The sequence below is a fragment of the Nomascus leucogenys genome, chromosome 12 (genome assembly GCF_006542625.1).
Source record: "Nomascus leucogenys isolate Asia chromosome 12, Asia_NLE_v1, whole genome shotgun sequence".
NCBI classification, from domain to species: domain Eukaryota; kingdom Metazoa; phylum Chordata; class Mammalia; order Primates; family Hylobatidae; genus Nomascus; species Nomascus leucogenys.
In genome coordinates this window covers 68060439-68086982 of record NC_044392.1, presented here as the reverse complement: position 1 = coordinate 68086982, position 26544 = coordinate 68060439, and the positions used below count along the sequence as shown (strand labels likewise).

The following is a 26544-nucleotide window of genomic DNA, read 5'->3' as shown; positions in this document are numbered from 1 at the left end:
TATGCATCTTTTTGCTTGTATGTACTTTTAGAAAATGTTTATTGTTTTGTGTGCAAAAATAAAAATAAAAAATAAAAAAATAAAAAAATAAAAATAAGACAAAAATCTAGAAATTTATACTGTTAGTATTTACTAGAAATATACACACATCAAAACACCAAAACACAATATTATGAAAGAAATCTAATATGCCAATTAGCAGCCTATAACACTTTTTACTGTTTTTCAAAGATATATTTTCAAGTATTAATGAACTGTTTGGATAGATGCATTATTTCTTCTTCAATTAGAACTTTGGTTTTCAACTTAAGTGTTATACATGTCAGATGGTCTATGCAATTATGAAAACAGGAAATCTATTTCTGTAAAAGTACTTGTCCTACTTACTTAATGCTAATTGCATATTCTCCTGACTCTTTGGTCCTGTGCCTCACAAGGTAAGTACTATTTACCCTATTAATAAGTTCAGTCTCTGCTTGCAATCTTTCCATTGCTCCAGCATACCTGTAAAAAACAATGACACAGAAAATTTGGATAATATACCTGGAAGAGAACGGAGGCTAAAAGTAAGTATCTCTCAATATTTAATTTAGTGGCAGATCTGAGCTGTTGGTAATTCTATACTAATTACATTGTTTAAGAAAAATAAGTCAGAAAAAGGTCCTTTAATATGTCCAAACACAAATGCTCTACAAAGCTAACAACAGCAAAATGAACAGTGCCTAATACCCACTAAGCACCTAGTAAATAAATGGGACAAAGAGGAGTCAGTAGGTATTGGGTAAAATGACAGTTGTGGGGAGCTTAGGGACAGGAAGGAAAAAGATTTGTAGGGAGAGACTGCCCTGTATAAGATACACAGACACACTTATTTTAGCTTTTCTACATATACTATGACATGAAATCTCCTTTAAGTATCTTTTTAAAGAAAATTCTAGTAATAAGTTATTTTAAATAATTAGTATTTTTGTTATGAGATTAATTCATATAGTCCACAATTTTGATAACAAATTTTCTTAAGCAATTAGTAATAATGAGTAAAATTTACTTTTAAAAGGTAGATATTTTTCAAAACCAGAATTCAATCTCCCTAGACTTTGCTGGCCTTAAACATACACAAACTCCATAATAACTATAACAATAAAAAGCCAAAATTCGATCTTAAAATAATCTTTAATGACCGCTCAAATCATATATAGGTGTAAAATCTCTTGGCAAGATACATCAGAGATTTCAGTCAATAGAACTTAAAAGAAAAATTCTGTTTAGATTGGTTCCCTTTCAAAGCTAGTCAATAATTATTATACCCCAAAATCCTCTGGTTCACATATAGACTCATGTAACTCAGTATAAACATCCACCTCTAATGCAAACTTAATATTCATTTAAAATGCACATGGCAGGCATTCAGCAAAAGTTTGTTAATGGAGGACATGTTAGGTTTCTATCTAGTATAAAAGGAATTAAGGGCATTTTATGCAGATGGTACCTTGCGTTAAAAGAAAAGTTATACCAACTCATGAACTGCCAGGACCTAGTATAATCTGACTCATGCCTACCTCTCTTCAACCTTATCTCTTACATCTGCCTTCATCACTAGTCTCCAGCCTTCTTTCAGATCCATGAGTTTCTCAAGCTCCTTTTGAGCTTAGAGTATTCTCACAGACTGCACTCTTGTCTGGAAACACTCATACTCTATCAACACAATATTCCTTCTCATTGTTAAGGTTTAGAGGGGTCTTCTCTGACCATATCATCTAAAGAATGTTGCCCTGCATCTTGTACTACCTACTCCATTATTCTCATTACAGTATTCCTATTTTCATGGCACTTATCACAATTAGTATTTAGTGTATGCATTTTTATCAAAGTTATGCATTAATACAGTTTTAAAAGTCCATTCCCATTATAATAATGAAAAAGCAGCAGTATTCCATCAGACCAGCATTCTACTCCAAGTCCCATTTCAAACACTGTACCTATTTTTTATTTCTACTTGTGTATTTCGAAACAATTATATGGCGATTTCTTATCAATTTTAAACATAAGGAAGGAAAACCATCTTCTTCCTGCCACCTGTGCTCACTCCTTTATAGTGCTGTTCCTCACTCTTGTCTTTCTGTAACCTCTACAAAGCCAAGCTGTCATCTGGCCTAGTTTTGGCATGGTGTTCATTCAAAGAATATCTGCCCTCCAAAATAAAATTGCTTATGTTTTTGTTTGCTCAAGTTCTCTGTCTCTATCACAGATTCTTTCCAAATATACCTTTCAAAAATACATTTTTCAACACCATTGCTATGGTTTGAATGTCCCCTTAAAACCCACATTGAAATTTAAGTATTGTTATAACAGTATTGAAAGGTGGAATCCTTAAAAACTGATTAGGTCATGGGGGCTCTGCCCTCATGAGTGGATTAATGACCTTATCATAGGAGTGGTTAGTTATCTTTGGAGTAGGTTCCTGATAAAAAGAATGAGTTCATCCACTACTCTCTCTCTGTCTCTCCCACTGCTTCCTCGCCTTGTGATACCTCCCTGCCATGTTATTATGCAATGAGAAGGCCCTCACCAGATGCAGCCCCTCGATTTTGGACTGCCCAACTTTTAGAACCATGAGCCAAATAAATATATCTTCTTTATAAGTTAACCAGTCTCTGTGGTATTCTATTATACAGGTTGAGCATCTCTAATCCTAAAATCTGAAATTCAGAAACGTCCAAAATCTGAAACTTTCTGAGAGTCAGCATGTTTCCACAAGTGAAAAATGCGGATTATAGTCAAAATGCAGTCAAAACTTTGTTTCACGCACAAAATTTAAAATATTACATAAAATTACCTTCAGGCTTTGTGTATAAGATATATATAAAATATAAATTTTTTGTTTACACTTGGGTCCCATCCTGAATATATCTCATGATGTTTATGCAAATATTCCAAAATCTGAAAAAATCTGAAATTCAAAACACTTCTGGTCCCAAGCATTTTGAATAAGGGATACTCAACCTATAGCTGCATTAATTAAATTAAGATAATCACATAATCTACCTGTTAATTTTCTCTGGAGCCTTTTCTTCTGAGCCCTCCACGCTCTTCTAATTGATATTGCTTGCTCTACTAAGCCTGTTGAATTACTGTAGTCCTGGGACTTCTCTTTGCTCCCCTTTCCTGGCTTCTATATCTCCCTCTTCCTTGGTTTACTAGCTCATCCTTCAGCTTTTTCTATAAAGTCCCACATCTATGAAAATATTTTATTTTACCTAGTAATTCATAGTTTGGCTATGAATATTATTGCAATATTCATAGTTTGGTTATTGGGTAAAGAATTCTAGGTGAGAAATTATTTTGCCTCTCAAATATTAATACATTGATTTGTTGTCTTCTAATTTCCATTCAATACCATTTCTAATTATTTGTATGTGACCTGATTTTCTTCTCCCTAGAAACCTTCAAATTCTTTCTGTATTCTCTATACTGCAAAATTTCATGATAATGTATTTTTTTATATTGTCCTTGCCTTTCAGAAGTATCTTCAATTTGGAGCCACATGTCCTTTGGTTCTGAGAAATTTCTGTATCATTTCTTTGATAATTGCTGCCCTTGGTTTTCTCGTTCTGGAATTCCCACTACTTGAATGCTGTATCCCCTGGGTCAGTAGTCTAGCTTCCACATCGCTTCTCCCATATTATCTATCTCTGACTTTTTGGAAGATTTGCTAAACTTTATTTTCCAAGTCTTCTATAATATTTAACTTATAAGAGCTCCTTTTTATTTTGATTGTTTTCTAAAATACTGAGCTTACTTCCAATGAACTTTTCTCTTAATTTTAAAGATGTAAATAAAAGTTTTAAGTTGCTGCTCACTCTAATACCTATTTTCAAAGTTTTTTTTTTTTTTTTTTTTTTTTTTTTTTTTTTAAGTTCAAGGGCTTCCTCAAATGTATGGTTACTCTTTGTTGTTTGTTGCTTAAGAAGGATGCATCCACAGTTGACTGGAAGCTCTGTGTGTGTGAGCACCAAAATAGGTCCACTGGGTAGGAGTCTGATCTTTTTTTTGCTTTGTTTTGTTTTTTTTTTCTACGTGAAATCTCGCACTGTCACCTGGGCTGGTGTGCAGTGGTGTGATCTCGGCTACCGGCAACCTCCACCTCCGGGGTTCAAGTGATTCTCCTGCCTCAGCCTCCCGAGTAGCTAGGATTACAGGCACCCACCACCATGCCCAGCTAATTTTTTGTCTTTTTAGTAGAGACGGGGTTTCACTATGTTCTAGGCTGGTCTCGAACTCCTGACCTCATGATCCGCCCACTTTGGCCTCCCAAAATGCAGAGATTACAAGCATGAGCCAACACGCCCAGCTGAGTCTGATCATTTGACAAGAACCTGAAGACTGAGCTGGGAAATACCCAAAGGTCTGGATTTTAGATTTTTAACTCTATTTCATTTCTTTGGCCAAAAATCTTCCAAACTCCTGTCTGAATACCAAGACAGGGTAGTATGTGTATATGGGACCCAGCTGTCACAGTGCTAAAACTGAGCTACACAAGAGAAATGGAGAGCATCATCACTCAGTAAACAGAGCCCTCTGTTTTCACTATGGCATCTCCCCAGTCTCTGCTAGGCTTGATCTTTCCAAATCTAGGCCCTATATGTTTCACCTTTTCCACATAATATACCTTCTAACTCCAGTGTCTCCTGCCACTGCAGGAAAGGGCAATTTGTTCAGACTACTATGGGAAAAGGCAGGGACCCTGACATCTATGTCTTGTTCTGCATACAGATTTTAGGATAGTTCCCCAGTTTGCAGTCCCAAATCTCATTCCTGTCTTTTGATACCCCAAAACGTAGATTATTGAAGACAATCATCTTAATTTTCTACTTTATTTCATTCTGTATGCAACAGACAAAATTTACCTTGTGCGAACAACTTACTTTTAAATGTAGAAATAATGAGTAGATAATATAGTTGGTGATACTTAACTTCTCAGTGACTTGAGAACTACCATGCCATCAAGCAAAGTAATTTTCTCTAAATAGTTTAGTATTTCTAAAATTGAAGGTTCTATTTTCTGAGGGAGTTGATCATTTTGCTCCCTAGCAGAAGACATTTCACATCAAACTGCCTGCTTAGTTTAAATAGATTGTCCAGGTTGCTCAAGAAAAATAGAAAAGTAATTTTAAAATTCTACTATATCTTTATTTCTTCCTATTTTCAAGGCTCTCCCTTTGCCTGAATATCTTGCTTTTATAAGAATAATATTATTCTAACTGGTCATATTTTCAGTAGGATTTTACATATTGGCAACGGTGCATTTTAAAACTAAGGGTACAAAACCTACCTTCGGGTGCCCTAAATGGTTCTCAGGTACCTAATAAGTTTATTTCATAAAATCCATGCAGTTTGAGGTATTAGTATTTTATCTCTCAAATCATTACCTTTGTAACTATAATGCCCCGTTACATGAAAAATGGTATAAGAGAAGAAACCTAATCATCACACTTTCAAGATTTTTAACAGTTCCTGATGTTTTTCAGTTTGATTGTCAATGCTATCAGCTCTAGACCTCAAATTAAATTTCTTTCAGGACTATAGTTTAAAATTCCACAGACACTAATGACTTCAAATTGTCTTCAATCAGGTAAAAATGAAGCACATTCCCAGTTCTATCACAAACCTGCTGCAATTTCTTCAGCAAGCTCAGTGCTGAGGCCCAGGGAGGGATATCAGGAAGGGTAGACAGTAACTACAGAAGGCAGAGTGACTGCCAGAGGAGGGGAGGTGAAGGAGGGCTCGAGGAGAATCCCATACATTGCACAATGGATTCCTACACTTTGAAAAGTAACTCAGCATTTTCCATGCTTTGGTTATAGAACAGAAAATAATCAGAATATGTAAAAAATATCAGATAACTCACATGGTAACATGCAAACCCAACTAGTACTATATATTCCCAGGATATCATATTTATATATGTATTCTGATCTCTCATTTCTATGCATGTATTTTAATATCAATAAAATAAAAATAGATTCACTCTTTTTAAGAGGAGTCAAACACAAAATTCAGGAAAACAAATAAAAATGAGTAATGTGCTCACATTCTGTATTTTGGGGGCAGTATAGCAATGTACAGATGGCATAACTTGGAATTCCGGCTTTACCACTCACTAGCTGCATGCTCTGTTTCTTTGTTTCTTCACCCATAAAAATAACAACAGTCACCACCACTTTTCTTATATAAATGTTGAAGAAATAAAACAAAACATGTAAAGTACAAAGCATATAGTAGTCAGTATATATTAGTTATTATGATAATCGTAACTATACTAAATCCTAAATATATTTTTTAATAGTTGGAGATATCTAGAAAATAATAATTACTATCCATTACACTTCCTAGGTTTTGTTAATGATACTGTCAGCCTCCAAGTGGTAAGGGTGCCCCATCCTTATGATATATTTTGTTGCTCCCATATTATATGTTGTAAATTTTATTTTTAGAAGCTACTAGTGTCAACCAGAAGCAGTGGCTCACACCTATAATCCCAGCACTTTGGAGGATCACTTGAGCCCAGGAGTTCAAGGCTGCAATGGGTTATGATGGCATCACTGCACTCCACCCTGGGCGACAGAGCAAGACCCCATCTCTAAAACTATAAAAAATAAAAAAATAAACTACTACTGTCCTTTTTGAGCTAATTTTTAGTTTTTAGACAATGAAATCATATTTTTCTCTCTGCTTTATTAAGTCTGTAAAATATAAGATACATATGCATATGTTCCATTCCTTTCTGTGGCTGGTATAAACTTTAAATTATCAGTCAAGGGCACTGGGCACTCATGCATGCACACACACCTCCCTCGCAGATAAAGATATGGAAAGGTCAGCAATACATGAATTCGTTATGGTGTTTTGTTACATCTGAAAACACCTTTAGTCGAGACAAATGGAAATGGAATATGGTTTACTACCCCCACATTTAAGGCATCCTGGAGCTAAGGGTATGGTATTTCAACCTAGCTACATAAACATTTTTAATACTTACCAGGGTTGGCAAGAATAATCTACTGGTTTGGGCACCTAGGATATAAAAAAGCAAAAATAGATTAAGTTTACTTAAGGGAAGCTTTTAGAAATCAATCATTAATTCAGTTCAGCTGACTCAGCTCTATAAAACCCTACGTAGCACAGCCCTGGAACTATCCATTGGCAATTTTATACAGAGTGAATCATAGTATATGTCAGATAAGTAGAAAATAATTCATTTCACTTTAATTCAGTCTTTCATTCATTTTACTGCCACTGTAACTCTAAGACGAGAAATAGCAGGCGAATATGAACTGGAAACTTTTAATATTTATTATCAAGGCAATTTAATCCTATCAATGAAAATTAAAGTGAAAACGTCATTAAGAAGACCGAATAGCACTTTACTTTTCCAAGACCTTGGAAAAACATGCAAAATAAAAAATATACACTAGATGTGGGTATTTAATATTTTAAATATTTTATTATTTATTATCAAGGCAATTTAATCTTATCAAAGAAAATTAAAGTGAAAACATTATTAAGAAAACCAAATAGCTCTTTACTTTTCCAAGACATTGGGAAAACATGCAAAATAAACAATACACACTGGATACAGACTCTTATTTTGTAATAAATTCAAATTCTGATTTAAAAATCTACCAACTAAGAACCTTTTATTCAGAAAAAAGGCATGGAAAATACTTATTTTTCCCTTTTTTTCACATAGAGCTTCGCACAAGGAAAAATATTGCATTTGCTATTCAAGGAAAGAAAGAAAACTTGTAGCTGCTGATGGTCAAATAGAAAATGAACAAAGACAAAGCAGGTATATTAATGTTAAAAATAAGAAATAAAGTATATTCTATAGAGAGGGTTACTTTAAAAATTCCTAAGGAGTACAGATAGTTTGACTCATGTCCAAATATCTGATATATGCATTCCATGCTATTAATGGATTTTTATATTTGGTGATTGAAAATACTGTTCCCTCATTTGGAACAGTAAAAACTATAGTATTTCAGAGAACTAGCCAATGTGAACATGTCTCTAGCCATGCTGGTCTTCATAATGTGCTGTTACTATTTTGTCCTTCCAGGTCAAGAGTTATCTACAGGTTGAGCATCCCTTATCTGCAATGCTTGGGACTAGAGATGTTTCACATTTTGGATTTAAAAAAATTAGAATATTTGAATTACATTCCACATCCCTAATCCAAAAATCTAAAATTGTACGTGCTCCAATGAGCATTTCCTTTGAGCATCATGTCAGTGCTTAAAAAGTTTGGACTTTAGAGCATTTCAAATGTCAGATTTTCAAATGAGGAATACTCAAACTGTATCAAAAATCATCTTTCTAGTCAGAACATTTCTTTGATTATTAATATTCAAATATTTTTATCCTATGGATTACATTTTTAAAATCACCACTTTGTAAAATCCTAATAAACAGCAATTAATGTTGAAGGTAAATTATACCCATTCTAATCATTCAAATAGTTTCTTACATAATTTTGTTTTCACAAATAAACTGATCTTCAATAGTTTCCCCTTTGATGATAAGATATGCATGGCTTCTGAAATCTGATGCGAAAAATATTTCCTCTTTCCCTCTCCTTGTGTTCTTTAAAAGTATAATGTATATATTTATTCTTAAACCAAGCTTTCCGTAGAGAACCAAAAAAAAAAAAAAAAAAAAAAAAAAAAAGGGAGACAGGAAGGAGGAGAGTAAAGAATTTCAAAATATTCTGGCTGTGGACTCCTTTGGCTGTTAAAAAGGCTGGAGACCCAAAAAAGGAAACAGTGACAGAAGATTCTAAAACAAAACAGGTAACTGAGGCTGTTCCACACTGAAGTGTCCCACTAGAGCTTTTCTCTCTTCAGTGGGTGCATTCTCACATGTGAAGATCCAGGACTACCTTCCCAGCCATGATCCCTATTACTGAGATTACTCAGGTGGGGTCCTATTCTTTTCCATCAGTCATAGGCCCTCTGCACTTTCTTCTGTGTACTATGGGTCCTTATCTGGACAGGCACTTCATATTTAAGATTAGAGTTAATTTCCTTTTGTGAACTTTTTCATCTTTGAGCATATGGTTACTATTTTTCTCTAATGCCATTTTCTGCCAGCACCATAGTCTATTAACACTGCTAAACTTCTGCTATGAACATACAGTTTTTAAAAAACATTTTATTGAGAATATAGTATCCATACAAAATTATATATATATACACATACATATATATATATATGTATGTATATATATATACACACATACAGAAATGTTTATATGGGTCTATATATATATAAATAAATAAATATGTGTCTATTTATGTGTGCTTCTTCCTGAAGTATACCTTATGAAGCTAGATGGCACACTTAGAAGTGAATTTTGTGTTTGTTTGAATAAACTATCACTATTTCATCCTTTTTTTGAGAAATTTCTAAGAGGATAGTAATTTTCTCTCACAACTTTTAACGTATTCTTATTGTTTCAGATATTAATTCAGACATTTGTAGTTTCACACTGTACAATCTCTACTTGGTTCTTTTGTAGTTACTATTTCTCTTTTGAGGTTTTCTGTCCATTCATTATGAACATGTTTTCCTTTGTGTCTTTGAGCACCGTGATAATAGCTGCTTTTAAAATCTTTTCCTAAGTCATCATACGGGAAATCACAGGGTTGATCTCCCTTCATTCTCTTTTCTGTTAAGTATGGTTCACATTTTCCTGCTCCTTTGCATACTGAGTAATTTTATATTGTATCTTGGACAATTTGAATGAATGATGAACTGTAGAGGCTCTGGATTTTCTTATGTTCCTACAAAGAACCTGGCTTTCCTTAAAGTTTATACATAGAATTTGAGGTTTCCTCTCTCTGAGTCTTTTTAAGATTTCATACCTCCTTTTCCAGCTGCTGAGACTGCTTTAAACTCACTCCATAATCTGGTTCTTTAAGCCAGAAATACCATAAGGTTTCTATCTGAATTTTAGCTACCCTGCATGGTACCATCCAGTGCCTGCCTTTGAGCTAGCCATAAAACAAAGAAACTCACCCTAGTGCCATTCCTTTTTCCAAGTGTCAATCTTCTCCTGGGCAGTGCCTTCAGATAGTTTTGTTTTGATATTTTGTCCACAACTTACAGTTATGTGTGGGAGTATTGGTCCAATAGGAGCTATTCAACAGTTACCAGAACTGGAAACTCTTGTTGCTTCTATTACTGCTGTTGTTAGCTGGGTCTAATAATCAAACTTTTATAGATAATCTGTCTTTTCTCTCAGTTTTAATATTTTGTCTTTAGCGTCTTCTGGTTTCATTACAATGCATCCAGGCGTTGATTAATTTTAATATATGCTTCTTGACTCTGAAGATTAGTTTTATTATAGAATCTGGAAAGTTCTCAGGCATTGTTTACTTGAATATTGCTTTTCTACAATTATCTCTATTCTCTCCTTCTATTAAATGTATTTGTATCTCATCACTCCATTTTCTATTTTATTTTTAACTGCTTAATCTCTCAACTGTTCTTTGAGCAATTACTTCAGATTTCTCCTCCAATTTCCTACACAACTGTGTCTGATATGCCATGTAATATGTCCATTAAGGCTTTTATTTCAATTACTATACCTGAATTATTTTCATATATACCCTATTAGTGTCTTGCTTTCCTCTTAGATTTTCGTTCCCTTTAATTTCTTAAACCATGTAAGTGTAAAATTTTGAATTTAGTATCTAAAATTCAAATATTTGCTATATTTGTGGGTTTAATTATATATTTTATTGTTTCTGCTGATCTTGGCATAAGGTGGTTTGTTTCTGGATTGATTTAATGATTCCAAATTGTGAATGTATGTTCCCTAGGACTTTATGTATAAAAATCCTTTGAGGAATGTGTGCAAAGAGGCTCCAATCCAGAGAGAATTTGAATTTTCATTGGGAGAATAATCAATGTGGAATAACTTTTTTAATTTTTATTTTTTATTTGAGATGGAGTCTCGCTCTGTCACCCAGACTGGAGTGCAGTGGAATAATCTGGAATAATTTTAAACTACACTTCTAGCTTAGAATTATTTAGGTAGTAGAGCTGGTATGAATTCCAGCCCTTCATCTGGATGGTTTTGGATTTAAGGTTAGAAATTCTCAGGGGAGACTGCTTTCCTTTTTTCTTTCCAATCCTGAACCAATACCAAGGTAGGCATATCATCATCAGTGGGATGGGTTTTCTCCTAGTTCATCTACCAAGGGCTCCTGGAATCAGAGATATACCCAAGTTTGCATTGTGCTGCAGTTCCAGGCTTTGTCTCTAGTTGCCGTATTGCTAGAAATGAAGTTGACCCATTTATGAACTGCCTGTGTTTTCCTCAGTTCTAGGTTTCTACCTGCCTATATCAGAACTTTTGAGGAGATAGATGTAGCAAATGCAGGAAAATAAATTTTAAGCCCAGAATAGAACATTCAGCACTAGTCATGGACCCTTATCTGATAAAAAATATATCCCAGAATCAAAAGCAATACCATTTTCCAAACTCCCTCAAACTATCCTCTCCCCTTCAAATTCCCCTCTATTTATCTTCACTTAACTTGCCCTATAATTAACAAAATTAATCTATAATTTCATTAAGCAGTAAAATTTAAAGTAGCTACCTACTAATATAAAACAACCATATTTAGTAGTCCTGCTTACAATTATAAGTTACTCTACTACTCTGTCATCTTAAAATTTCTAAACATATTTCTCCTTCTAGCCACTTCTTGGGTCAGCAAATATCATTCAATATGATTCTACAGGCTGATTTAATTAGTATTAAATTGGTAATGTTCTATATACAGCTAGGGACTTGCATTTGCTTTTTCACTCCTTTGTTCATTCAACAGTAATGTATTAAATGCCTACTTTGTGCCAGACTATCTCTAAAACAAAACTTCAAATGCTCATTTTTATGCCTTATTCAAGAGGATGTAAACAGAAAACAGTACATGGTATATTCAGTGCTTAATATTCTTGATTTGATGTCTTTAGGTTCCCAAACTTCTTAATGTTAGAATGTATAATATCCTGCCACCTGCCTACATATATACATCACTACTTTACAGATAGGAAGCCTGAATCTTGTTCATACAAAGTCCAAAAACTAGATAGACAATAATTTTAGTTTATCTAATTGAATAAGAGTGGTATCAAACTTCAATAATCTTTCAAGACTGTACTGTAATACAAGACAAAAAATATGTAACATTATAGACCAATGAAACAGAATAGAGAGCCCAGAAATAATGCCACACACCTAACCATCTGATCTTTGACAAAGCTGACAAAAACAGGCAATGGGGATAGGATTCCCTATTCAGTAAAGGGGAGAAACAAGATTATGTCCTTTGCAGCAACATGGATGGAGCTGCAGGCCATTATCATATGTGAACTAACACAGGACAAGAAAAGCAAATAACACGTTCTCACTTGTAAGTGGCAGCTAAACATTTGATAAATGGTGCTGGGATAACTGGCTAGCCATATGCAGAAGACTGAAACTGAACCCCTTCCTTATATGATATACAAAAATCAGCTCGAGATGGATTGAAGACAAATGTAAATCCTAAAGCTATAAAACTCCTGAAGGATAACCTAGGAAATACCATTCTTGACATAGGACCCAGCAAAGATTTCATGACTAAGATGCCAAAAGCAACTGCAACAAAAACAAAACTTGACAAATGGGACCTAATTAAACTAAAGAGCTTCTGCACAGCAAAAGAAACTATCAAGAGAGTAAACAGGCATGTACAGAATGGGAGAAAATATTTGTAAACTATGCATCTGACAAAGCTCAATATCCAGCATCTATAAAAAATGTAAATAAATTAACAAGCCAAAAAACAACTCCATTAAAAAGTGGACAAATAACATGAACAGACACTTTTGGAAAGAAGACATACATACGTTTGGCCAAAAAGCATTTGAAAAAATGCTCAATTTTACTAATCATTAAAGGAATACAAATTGAAACCACAATGAGACATCACGTCACATCAGTAAGAATGGCTTTTATTAAAAAGTGAAAAAATAACAGATGCTGACAAGGTTGCAGAGAAAAGGGAATGCTTATACACTGCTGGTGGGAATGTAAAGTAATTCAGCCTTTGTGGAAAGCAGTGTGGCAATTTTCTCAAGGAACTTAAAACAGAATTACCTTTTGAGCCAGCAATCCCATTACTGGGTATATACCCAAAGAAATACAAATTGTTCTACAAATACAGGTATGCATGCGTATGTTCATCCCAGCAATATTCACAAACATGGAATCAATCTAAATGCCCATATGTTTCTGGATAAAGAAAATATGGTACATATATACCACAGAATACTATACAGCCATAAAAGGAAACAAGATCACGCCCTTTGCAGCAGCATGGGTGGAGCTGGAGGCCATTATCATAAGTGAACTAACACGGGAACGTAAAAGCAAGTAACACATGTTCTCACTTATAGGTAAAAGTTAAAATTGAGTATACATGGACATGAGAAGGGAACAACAGATTCCAGGGACCTCCTTGAGGGTGGAAGGTGGGAGGAGGGTGAGGATCTAAACACTACCTATCAGGTACTATGCTTAGAATCTGAGTGACACAATAATCTGTACAACAAGCCCCCATGAGATGCAATTTACCCAAATAATAAACCTGCACATGTACCCCTAAACCTAAAATAAAAGTTAAAAAAATGTGATATTAGATCACAGAACCAACAGAGTAACAGACGCTTTTCTATTCTCTTTGATTTTGAAAATAATTAAGCTTGAATGAGTGGAGTAAATTATCCTATAGTGCACATTCTAGAGCCAAGGATGGCAGATTCTCATGTTTCTAACAATAAAAAGAATGTCCAGTTTGGAAATTCAGTAACTACTGAAATATAGCAAGCACGATAGATTAAGAGGAGTTTTTCCCCCTCAGGCAATCATCTCCACCATATTAGTAAAGAAATTTCATTTACTTTGGAGTCAATAACTTAAAAAGTTGTGTGGAAAACGTCACCCATAATACCAAATTATGATATTAAAATCATGTTATGTTAAACAGAAATTTATCAGTATTATAACATACCCAAGAGTACATTTTAGGTTACATTCACCCATAATATTAATTGAGTAAGTGTTCATTTGTTCTCCTTTTATCTGTGTTTCATATTTTCAGAAAATTCCATTATGACATTAGAAATAAAAATTTTCTATACTGAAGTATAGAAAATATATTTAGTCATTTGATTGAAAAATTTGTGGACTTTTCATTTTCTAGCAAGCTTTCAAAGACATCAGCTGAAGTGTAATATTGCTCTGTAACCCAAGTGACTGGAGGCAGACCGTACCATTCTCAGTTCAGTGGGAAAGGAGAAACTTGTACAATGCGTCTAATTTGTAGCTGTGGTTTATTTCTTCTAAAACCTTTTAGACTACTTGGTTTTATAAATTCTACTAAGTAAAATTTACCTCTTCTATATATTTTCTTAATATTTAAAAACATATTCTGACAATAGAACCATAATGATGTTGAAAATAATGATTCTTCCAGAAAATATTAATAAAATTAATAACTGACCTGGCCAGCATCCTTTGTAGATTTTTGCACAATTAATCACAGGATCAAAAACAAAATGAAGCAAGAGAAAATTGAGATACTAATACTTACACATGGGCAAGGCTTGACTGCATCACTTGGAAAAAATCCAACCTCTCCGGATGCTAAATTTCTGCCCTAAGAAAAAAAAATGCCAGTGTTGAGAATGAATTTACTGCAAATAATAACCCCATGATGCCCCATACACAGCACTGTTACTTAGGATCCTTAGAATTCCTTATGTGTTATATCCAGTCCTGAGCATTAACTTACTGTGGCTCAGAAAAGGAAGCAAAAGCAGAGAGAGTTTTCTTGGTTGTTCAACTTTACATGTGGTTTCAGGTCATGATCATAAAATAATTCAAGTTTATTTTTCAATCTACCCTTCAATTTTGTTAGCTTTATATCTCTCAATCCTTTAGCACAGTGGACACCAACGTTTTTGGCCCCAGGGATGTGGGGTGAGGTGGGGTGGGTGCTGGGGGCGTGGCAGGTGGTCTCAGAAGGAAACTGTTCCACCCCAGGCATTAAACTCTCATAAAGGGAGTGCAACCTAGATCCCTCACATGTGCAGTTCACAGTCAAGTCTGCACTCCTATGAGAATCTAATGCTGCCACTGATTTGACAGGAGGGGGAACTCAGGTAGTAATGCTTGCTCATTGGCAGCTCACCTCCTGCTGTGTGGCCCAGTTCCTAACAGGCCACGGTCCGTGGCCCGGGGGTTGGGGACACCTATGATAGAGAGATAACAGCAGTTTCTTTCACCTTCATATTCATTGGCATAAGCAGATCATATGAATTTTGTGAAAGCATATAATTATGAATTCCATATAAATGGATACTATTCGTCTAAGAGAAGACATGAGATGTCTTTCTAGCAAGATGAGATTTCAAGATGTGAAAATAGAAAACAGTGTAATGTAAGTTTTGGATGATTTTCAGATTTAAGAAAAAAGAAATAGGATACTTATTAACAGAAGAAGACCATAAGATTTTGGAGAATGGGACTCTATTAGGTTGGTGCAAAAGTAATTGTGGTTTTTATCGTTAAACTGCAAAAATACTAATACTTATTGAATCCTTAATATGTGCTAGACACTGCTCCGAGTGTTTTATTTAATCCTTGCTATGATCCTTTATGGTAGGTCCAGTTACTATCCCCACATTACAGATGAGGAAAATGAGACATGGAGAAGGTAAATAATCTGCCCATGGTCACAGAGCTAACAAGTACAGAGCCATAAATCAAACTCAGATGTTCTAACTTCAGGGCTCTGCCTTGCCTCTCTGTACAAGCATAATAGAGACTCATGAAGAAGGACAGTGGGACTTAAATATAAAAAGTAGTTATAGGAAACAATTTGACAGTGATAGCTGAATTCTATCGCTGAATTCTATCATTGGTGATGGCATTTCTTTAAAGGTGTTGTATGTTTGAGAAGACTTAAACTTGCACCAATGTGGAATATGGCTCTTGGATGGGTCTCACTTTTGGAGTTGAGAATATCACAAGGAAACTGATACCATGGTAAGGAAAGGGATTGGAGGGAGAGAAATACATGCTGAAGACACTATTTAACTGAGTCTGCTGAACTGGCCAGTGGATTAGATATGGGAAGAGAAGATGACCTGTTTCTGAGTTAAAGACTGGGAAAAGTATGAAGAATGGAGGCAGGAGGTGACTAGAGAATCCATCCAAACAACACAGACTTAGGTGTCTTAGAGAGGAATCTGGAAATTGGAGCAAGGCTTCATCACTTGGAAAAAATGTAGAGAGAAGATAGAAGACAGAATTTACAGAAATTAGTGAAACAACAAGGCAGAAAGAAACGATCCTGAGAGAGAGGAATCAGACACCTGGGAGGGATGGTAGCAGTAACTACAAAGTTGGATGAACTCTTTCTTTCATTCAGCTGTGTTTATCAAGTGCTCTATAATGGTTTGTTTTCAGCATGGCAGTGAGATACAAGTAAATAAGTATGGTATTTGGGACTATACCACTAGCCAGACCTTTATATATAAATGCACTGCAATGCTACCTGAGTGCAAAATATAAGGGTGTGTGGTGGGAACCATACACTGATTAAGCTCAGAAGAGGAAAGAATAAGAATGCTTTAAAAAACAAACAAACAAGACCTTTGAGAGTACACAAAGGAAATAAGTCTATTTTGCAGAGGAAAGGCGAAAGAGAGAGCTCTGTAATGGTCTTTCCAAAGTATATTTGAAGGTGTATCAACAAATTGGAAAATTATGGCTATTATAAAAATAGTAAACTGTCAACTTCCACTCTTCTTCAGAACAACAACAAGAGGCTTTAATCAATAGAATGCAGTGTACAGGAGAATAAGTGGTATTTTGTGACAGTGTATGTTGGCCAATGTAATGCTATCTACTTTCTCAGAGCAAATCTGATGCAGAGCCCCTCACGTAAATTGATACCTTCATTCTGTTCCTCCTCCAAAACTCAGTTCGCACATTACCTACTTTGTCATCTCTTCCCCAAGGAGCAGATCCCAGATTGAATCCCATGCCTATTCTCCCACCGCATCTTTCCATACCCTTGGTGATACATAAAGTAGTAGTGCTTTAGTAGTATTCACTTCTAGTAGTATATGCAATTATTGTTCAACATGGTCTTCTCTATTAATAGACTGTGAGTTCCTTGGCATAAGGGATAATCTCTCAGTCATTTTTGTATAACAAGATGTCAGACACAGAGTAGGCCCTTAATAAATGTTTCTAAGGGGAGATATAACTCAATCTGATAGTTCACTGTCAATGAGGAGCATGGCCCTAAATTCCTCTTCATTAAAAAGAATAAAATACAGCCATGTGCCACACGATAACATTTCAGTCAATGACTAACCTTATAATGATGGTGGTCCCATAAGATTATAGTACCATATTTTTACTGTACTTTTTCTGTTTAGATACACAAATGTTATAACTACCTACAGTAGTTATAACAGTGCAGTAATATGCGATACAGGTTTGTAGCCTGGCAGCAAGAGGCTATACATGTAGCCTAGGTGTGAAGTAGGCTACACTGTCTAAGTTTGTATAACTACATTTCATAACATTTACACAATGATGCATTTATCAGTATGTATCACTGTCATTAAGTAACTCATGACTATATGTCACTTTTTTTTTCACACAGACAAGCATTGAAAAGGATTAAGCTGCCTGTTTCTATAGGAAAATATTCATATAGTGACATTCTTTGACTTGTCCCTGACATATTCTATAAGAACAGTGTTGGGAGTGCAATGTCACAAAGCAAAGAAAAGAAGATGAGAACCCAAAGAATAAAATAGCAGGAAAAAGAGATGAATTCTTTAGCTGATGAAGGTGTATGGACTGGCATAGTTGTTTCTTTCTTTCTTCCTTTTTAGGAACAGGTGTTCCACACAAAAGACATAAATGGGAACTGAAATCATACTAGACAGTAGAGGAAGAGACCGTGTTTGTATAAGAAATGCTCTAAAACTAGATGAACATATAATTTTCCGTTCAAATCGGGACCTTTTGAGAGTAAATGGGTAGTGACTAACAACTATGCCAGAACAAATGGTATAAATTGAACCGTTCTGGGTAAACAAGTACACATGGTCATCATATCAAAACTCATTTTGTTCTTTTTCACCTCATTTAAAGGACACTCTTGGAGGTCCTTCAGGAGGGAAAAAATTTCACTACACAGGCTGCCAATGTCATTCTGAATTGTTTTTTCTTTAATAAAATGCCCTAGCAGTTCAGGTCACATTTCTTAAATGGTCATAGGCATTCTTTAGATGACAGAGAGATGAGAGATAATTTAACCTATTTTAACATATGAATAAAGTTGCAATTACTTACTAATTCCTAGTCTCATCAGTTTTAGCTATGATAATATGTGCTATACTCAATAATATCTACTTATTAAAAAGATAGCTATCCTACAACATTTGGAGGATTCAAAACAAAGTAGTGTGTAGGAGGGCTTTCTTTGGTTTCTTGGTGGATGTGTGTGGGACGTACATTGGTAATTCATTAATACTAATGGGTGGAGCAGCTGTCAATCCCCTACGCATGGATGAAATTGCAGACTGTGACTATGAAATAGACCAACTTCAAATCTAATGATTTAGTGCACTTTATGTGATGATATGAGGTTTTTACTAACCTTGGTGACAGACATGCAACTGAATTTCCTTCTTCTTTACATCACTGTGTGGGCATTTTATTCTAGGTCAGATAATCAGCTAGTCATCCCTTTTATGAGTATTACAAATGCCAAAGATAGGGAATCATCTTTTAGTTATCCTCCTGCCTCATATTTGTTCTGTAAGTCCCTGAACATCTTCAAAGTCAACTTGAAAACATTCCTCTCTCACACTTACATGTCATCTGATATTCCATACGGTGCTATCTTTATATGCATTTATTCTGCAGGGCATCTCTGTACTATGTGATGAGACTTTTGTAAATCCAACAGTACAGGTTGGGTCATTCTTATGAAAATACATTCTTTGGAAAGCACCTGAGAAAATAGCTTATGGGTACTATATGGTAAGAAAAAAATGCACCTTTATAATTTTTATTCAATTACCTGGAGCAGACATAAAGCAACATAATATTAAATTATAATTCATAAAATAACAATGCCTTTTTCCTGAAAAGCAGTTTTTTTTTTCTGTAGAAAATGTATCAAACTAAAATTGTTGACAACTTCCTCTGACATTCCCGAACATCACAAACATAAATGCATACTCAGGCACTTATTTATTTCTAACTGACCTTAGGTTTTAACTATTCTTCATTTTTCTTCAATAAGAATCCACACTGAATCATAATGAATTAAAACTACTTCAGGTTTGCTGGTAGAAATGATACTCACAATCTACCTGTACACAGAAATACATTAAGGTATGCCAGGATGCTAGAGCTAAAACCTCATTTTTAAACCCACAGACAGGGATGGCTTAAAATGACAAAGCATATCTTCTGAAAATCTTAATCGTAAATTGCTTGGCTCCTAACTCTGTAAAAAGGAGAAAGAATTGCTTTGAGAAAAATACAGTGTCTCTTCTCTGTGGCTCATTTATCCCCTTAATACTACCTGGATTGGCGCTTTAATGCACTCCTGGAATAGCACTGAACAATTTGAAACAGATGTGGAAAGCTGAATGTAAAAGGGACAGATTAATGGTTATTTATGAATGATTGGAAATTCTCCCAAGTTACAATGCCCTAAACACTCTCAATGTATGCACGATGGTGCTGTGGAGATTACTAAGCAATTTATCACACACATGGGTAATGGTCAGAGCAACTGTCACCCTGCCCAGTCACTTCCCGCTGTCAGAAATACATAGGTTGAGTGCTTGGGGAAAGAAGATGTACAGCATGGCCATGAATAATGGGAGTATAGGTGAACACACTGTACACACAAATTAGTTTATTGATTGGATGGGCAGATGGAAGGAAGGATGGACAGAAAGATGAACACACTATTTTTGGAATTATTCTGATGAAGTTTGTGAGGACATGTAATAAAAGAAAAAAAAAAAACAGCAAAGAGGAGGTGATCAGGAAAAGACCCAGTCAGAAACTGGCCTTTGGTAAGGAGAGATTTTTAATCACAGTTGCAGCCATATTGTAACCATCATCAGTTACATATATATAAGGGATAGTTCTTGGAAAACACAGAAAGGCAGTATCATAGGATGTGTCATCAGAAGAGCTTGTTCTATTTCTAGCTCTGCTATAAAAAGATGTGCAACCTTTTGCAAGTCTCAGTGGTAAAACAGAGATGATGACAAGATCTGCCACACATGCCTCACCAGGTTGTTACAAGGATCAAAGAATTAATATGCATGAAAGTACTTTGCAAATGCTAAATACTTGTTTTATTTTATCCATAATATTCCTTTTTGATTATTGTCAATCAGTTATTTCATTTCTAAGTTCTCCTTTTTTATTTGGCCCATACATGTGTTATTAAAAGAGAAATGTCTAATCCTATGTACAATCCTACCACTCTCTTTATATTTCAGTAAACTTGCTAAGCCGCAAGGAACATGCACTCTCATATCACTTTCACCTGAACAGGAACTATTATATTCCCGATAGTCCATTCCTTTTTTCAAATGCTTTCTTGGCAGTACACATACTCTTTCGTTGTTAATTGCCTCCTATATGATGAGTAAGATATGCATTTTCTACCAGTGAGCACTTTGAAAACTTGCCAAACATAACTGCATATGGTTATATGATGGCCACTACCATTAATTCCAAAATACTCATGTGCACATACAAAAGAACAAAACCATAAGCTATTCATTTTTGTTATTTCTTAGTCAAAAGGGGATATGATCCTTAACTTTTGTCCAATGTATAAACAGTGAAAGTTCATGAGGTTGTTCAAAAGACAGTACAAAATGTCCATCTCTCTGGCATAGTTCTCTTGTAAAGTGGCTGTCATTGGTTTAGAATTCTGAATAAGTCTAAGAAACTTGTACCTTGGTCTAGGATCTCTGAAATTAAATTTACCTTCAATTTGTATGGGTTTATAATTGCATCGAGTCATCAAAATACATGACAAAGGCTTCAATTATAGTTGATGGTTTTTCCAATTCACACAAAATTGTATTTACTACATCTCTGAAATTTTGGCAGATGGAAGCATCAAAAACCCTTAAAAATTAAAAGTTGTGAAATGTATACTGAGAAAAAAACCCACTAAAAGCCATAATCTGTACATCTACACTTATTAGATTTGAGATGAATACAACCCTGGAATGAGACTTTACCGAGTGTTTTTCCTGTTACTCAAAAATGTATGTGGTGAGGTTCCTGTGTTTCTGCAGCAAGAAAGGGAATCCTCTGATCATGGGTGTCTTAATGCTTTTTCTCCAAAGTCTCACTGGGTGGGATGTACATGATACAACCCTAAATTATAGTCTTATGACTGTGTGTGTGTGTGTGTGTGTGTGTGAAGGAAACAAGAGAATACCTTTAATGATAGAAAAAAAAATTCGGCAAGCAAAAACCAGTCTACATGTAGGTAAGCCAAAACCCACGTTGTTACTCAATACAAAATCTGGAAAGAATCAGGTTCTACCACATCTTGGTGAGAAGCCATAGAACCCAAAACCAATCCCAGCTTAACAAAGGTCCAAAGAAATTTGCTTTTCTAATACTGGCAGACAACAAATGAATGTTTTTCTATCCTTGGCAATTTTAATCATAACTAATTACAAAGAAAATATTCTGAGTCATAGCACCATACACACTAAATGCTCATGACAGCATGAGATATTTTTAAAGAATGTTACTTTTCTACTAAGAGCAAAAGTAGTGCTTTAAAGAAAAGTTTATTGACTTCCTAATATGCACAAGGCACTGTGTTACATACTAAGGAATAAAAAATGAACAGACATGGACACGATCTTCAAGGATCTCATTCAGACAATGCCATTTCCTTAATTCACTTTTGCTTTGGATATTTTCATAGACTTTTTGTGATATTTTTGATCAGGAAAAAACCTGTGAGGTGATAATTTGATACAATTAGGGAGTTGGGAGCCTGGGTTTTATTTTTGGCCTTCTGATATTGAATAGGTCATTCAACCCTTCTTGGCTTCATTATCCTCACCTGTGAAACAGAGAGCATGACCTAAGGGTTTCCAATGTCTCGGCTACCACCAATGTTCTTTGCTTATATTATATAAGCACTTTTGCAATGCCCCCACAGTACTCCACTCAGTCGTGGTTGGCCAAAAAATATTCGATCCACAAATTCTTAATTAGGGATAATGTGTGTCAGTAATTTAATCGTTCTTTTTTTCTTTTTGGGATGGCATCTCACTCTGCTGCCCAGGCTGGAGTGCAGTGGCACGATCTCTGCTCACTGCAACCTCCGCCTCCCGGACTCAAGTGATTCTCCTGCCTCAGTCTCCCGAGTAGCTGGGATTACAGGCACACACCACCATGCCCGGCTAATCTTTGTATTTTTAGTACAGATGGAGTTTCACCACGTTGGCCAGGCTGGTTTCAAACTCCTGACCTCAAATCATCCACTCGCCCCAGCCTCCCAAAGTGTTGGGATTACAGGCATGAGCCACTGTGCCAGGCCAGTAATTTAATCTGATAGCATTTATTTACAGAAGACAAGGACATTTCAGCTTCTTAGTGACATTTTTAACTCAGTGTGAAGCGGTCTATTTTCCGAAGCACATAAAGGTTGATTTGTTAGAAATTGCATTCATTAATTCATTCTTCAGGAATTCAAATTATCATGAATAATTAAAATTCAATATATGTTATAATTTGATAAATTATTTGGCCACAATTCTTAAGGGCATGTGCACATGCATACTCTACTGAAAACACTTGTGGTATCAAATCAATAATCATGTCAGACGGAATTCCAAATTCATGGCCCACTGAAAGTATTCTGTGATTGACACAAACTTTTAGTCATTATGGCAGAATGTAGCTTATATAGTAATAAAATAATGGAAGAAAAAGGACCACAACAGAATTTCTCAGAACTTTCTCCCATAATGTTACTCCCTTACCCTCCAGAAAAAAAAGAGATAATACTTCATTGTCTGAACTTCTACTTAGATGGCAGTGTCCTCATCTAAGTACATTATAACCTACACTGCACTGTACCAAGTATTGGAAAAATACAAGAATTGTTAACCAAAAATGCCCATCTTGAGAATTAACAATTAGGACCTCACCCACTTTGTCAGGAGGCCTACCAATTCCCATAATACAGTCTGTACACTTGGAAATATTCCTGCAAACTCAGTTTATGATCTATTTAATCAAAGCCAGTTGATAATCACCCAGGGAAAATGTTTCTTACAGGCCTTTACTAATGCCTATTATCTCCTAGAATCATCTCTCCCAAGGCCTCCCTTGTTCTAGTGCAGTCACACACTGCCTTTTTCTCCTTTCCTGTAATTAGGGACTCTGATTTAACTCAGTATTTACAGGCAAATACCTGTCAAAATCAAGGTCTCATGATTACAGGACATACTAATGCCGACTGAGCCTCTACACTTTCACATAGCTTTTTATCCCCAAGGCCACAGTTTCAATTCTGCCTTGGCTTCTACAGATTTTACACAAGGGATGGGGCTAATACATCAGTGGTGAGAGGCAGTTTAGAAGAAAAGCCAAGATGAACAGCGGGACACCGGGAAAACAAGCTCCAACACTGCCTTAAAAGGATCATTGCCATGATAAAATCTGAGTTTGAGACATCATGAAGAAACACCCTCGGATAGGAATCTGAAGGGGAAAAACACTTACCAGTTCCCAGAGATGTTTACTGTCTCATTTATAACCCAAAGCAATGAGTCTTTTGGTGTCCGGTACAAAGGAGATCTGATTCTTACATTTCTGTAATGTTCTTATTTGCCTCTGACGATGATGCAGACTAAAACTTGAATTTCAGATCAGGAGGAAAAATACACAGCTTTAGAAAATTCTACTGGAGCTAATATTGTTGTGTGGTCTAGAAAGGATTAGAAGTCTCCTTTTAATTTAGGGCAAAGGAAAATAATCCTTTGAAGTGACTGACTTCTGAAGTTTCAGGGAGAGGTGCTGGAGGGAAAGATCTACTAACTCCATTCAGCTGCACCTCCCTTCTCCAGGCTCAGAGGGTTCCTGGGTTGTGCGTTATTGCACAGATCACTTATGTTCTCAATCACATTCCCTAGGCAACGTATGTTTTCTGTAAACCCCTATCTTTCTCTTTCCTTCCCTGTCTCCACCACTCTCTGTGAGGTACCCTGGGTCTTCCTCAATCAAACCTACTCTGAGAAAAGGGCTCATGATTTTTACCCTGATGATTATTTAAATCAACCAATGTCTTCAGAATTGATCATTTGCATTTTTATGTCTAATTATGAAGTAAAAAGTTTAATCTCTGATTAAAGAAATTTCAAAAACTGGGCATGAGAATTGGGAAGGCAGAATAGTCTTCTATGAGACCATATGTGCCAGTGAGACTCTTCACATTAAATATGGGGAAGAGGAAACCTAAAAACAAAACCAGAAACAAAAAATACCTGATTATCATTTTTCCACTTCTGGAAAATAAAGCACGTCTTTCAAAATCATTAATCATTATACCCAAATACACTTTTTTCTCCTTTTCAATCTCTTTTCAAGTTTACTTCCTATGATTCTCACAACACTCCATGAGTCATTTAAGAATTAAAATCTCATTTTATAGATGAGAAATTTGAGGAAACAACGTTAAGTAGTTTTAAAATTATTCTGAGAGAAAAAAGACACATTTAAATCTGACAAGATGAATAAATACTTTAATGGTCTTTCAAATGACATCATAAAGTATAATTTAATAAACAATTCCTTTTACAACTTGTAAATAACACCTTATGGAGATCACAACTCTGAATAGGCTTATTCATTCCAGACCTATGGACTGAATGCCTATTTTATTCTAGGAACTGAGATAAAGTAATGAAACCCATAGCTTTTATATTTCTGGAGTGCTCTAACCAGGCAGGAAGAAGGATAAAAAGACCCTTAGGACGCAGTATGATGGGTGTTATGATAGAAGGCTTTTTGGTTCTGAGAAGATGTCAGAAAAGGCGACCAGTATTGTGCCTTGATGATAAGGAAGGATTTAGCTGACAGAACAGGGGTGAAAGGGAAAACCAGGAAGAGGGTAACACATACATCAATGGTTGGAGGTTTGAGAAAACAGGTTTCCTGTGAAAAAGATCCCCCTAATCAGTCCTTCATTTTTCTATTCAGCTTAAAATGAAGAAAAAAAATCTGTAAAAAAGAGAGTCACCTGGACTGTTTGAAGACCAAATACAGCAGTCCTGTGGGAAGTAAAAATTCTTGACAAGGTAAACTAAGACAAGAGCCAGCTTACAGAACATTCATCACCATTGTGTCTGGATGGCTGAGAGGATGGTAGCGGAGAATCCAGCACCTGGTTGCCTCTGGCCAAGTCAAGAGCCCACCAGCCCCCAGGTTTGTTGCCTCTGAAATCAGCATGACTAGAAATGCTTCCTTCCTCCTGAGAACCTCCAAGTTCTCTCTAAGCTCAACTTACTTTCTGACTTTTTATTTTCTGTGTGACTCTTCCTGTTACACAAAAAGTTATACATAAAGTGGTGTTTTGTTTCCTATTTTTTCTACCAAAAAAGAACAAAACTGCCTTTAAAAGTGTGTTTTTCTTAGAGGTGTTAGAAAATTAAATGACTCTCCTAAAACAAAGTACAATGGTTTAACATATAGAACTAAAGTAGGAGAACAAAAGTCTGAAAAGGACTCTAGTTTTAACTCTACAACTGCAATTTTATAAACAGGTCATAAATTTGGCCCTTTAAAGTCACAGTTCTAAATGAAGGTAACATGATTTTCCATTTACCCTCTTTATGAAGACCTTGTGAATTAATCAGAATGTGTGTAAAAACATTTTCACTTCTTAGAACAAAGATCATGTAGATGCATGATTAGTAAGCGTGAAGTATCACAACTATTTTCTAAGTTATTTAACTTTCATTGTGGATAAAAATATATATTATTTTTGGCACTGATTAAAGTTCTACTGCTTATAATTGCCTTTTGGTTCCAATTAGCTTGCAAAATTCTCCCTGTGGAACATTTGGATATTCGTAAATGACAATGGAGCAAATAAAACCCCATCATATAAGACACAGAATCCTCATTGTTTCACAGTCTTTATTCCAAGAAAAAAAACACATATTTCTATGTTTTCTATGCATTCTATTGTAATAGAAACCATAGATGATATGGCTTAATTTTACATTTGCCTGTTTCTCTGTCTTGCCCTCTCTTCCTTTGTGATAAGTATAGTTATCTTTTCTGGGAAAATAAAGTTTGTAATATGAACAATTTCTTCCAGC

The 26544-nt window shown here is 35.3% G+C and overlaps 1 protein-coding gene across 2 annotated transcripts in view; it reads right to left on the bottom strand.

Moving 5' to 3' along the window:
* VAV3 (vav guanine nucleotide exchange factor 3) overlaps positions 1–26544 on the bottom strand; it is a 396199-nt gene that overhangs the window by 30207 nt on the left and 339448 nt on the right. For both annotated transcript variants that reach the window (XM_030824967.1, XM_030824966.1), the window contains exons 21-23: positions 14706–14771; positions 7040–7074; positions 388–504 (exon numbers count right to left, since the gene is read on the bottom strand). In XM_030824967.1, the coding sequence (XP_030680827.1) occupies positions 388–504; positions 7040–7074; positions 14706–14771 (218 nt within the window). The remainder of the gene's footprint in view (positions 1–387; positions 505–7039; positions 7075–14705; positions 14772–26544) is intronic.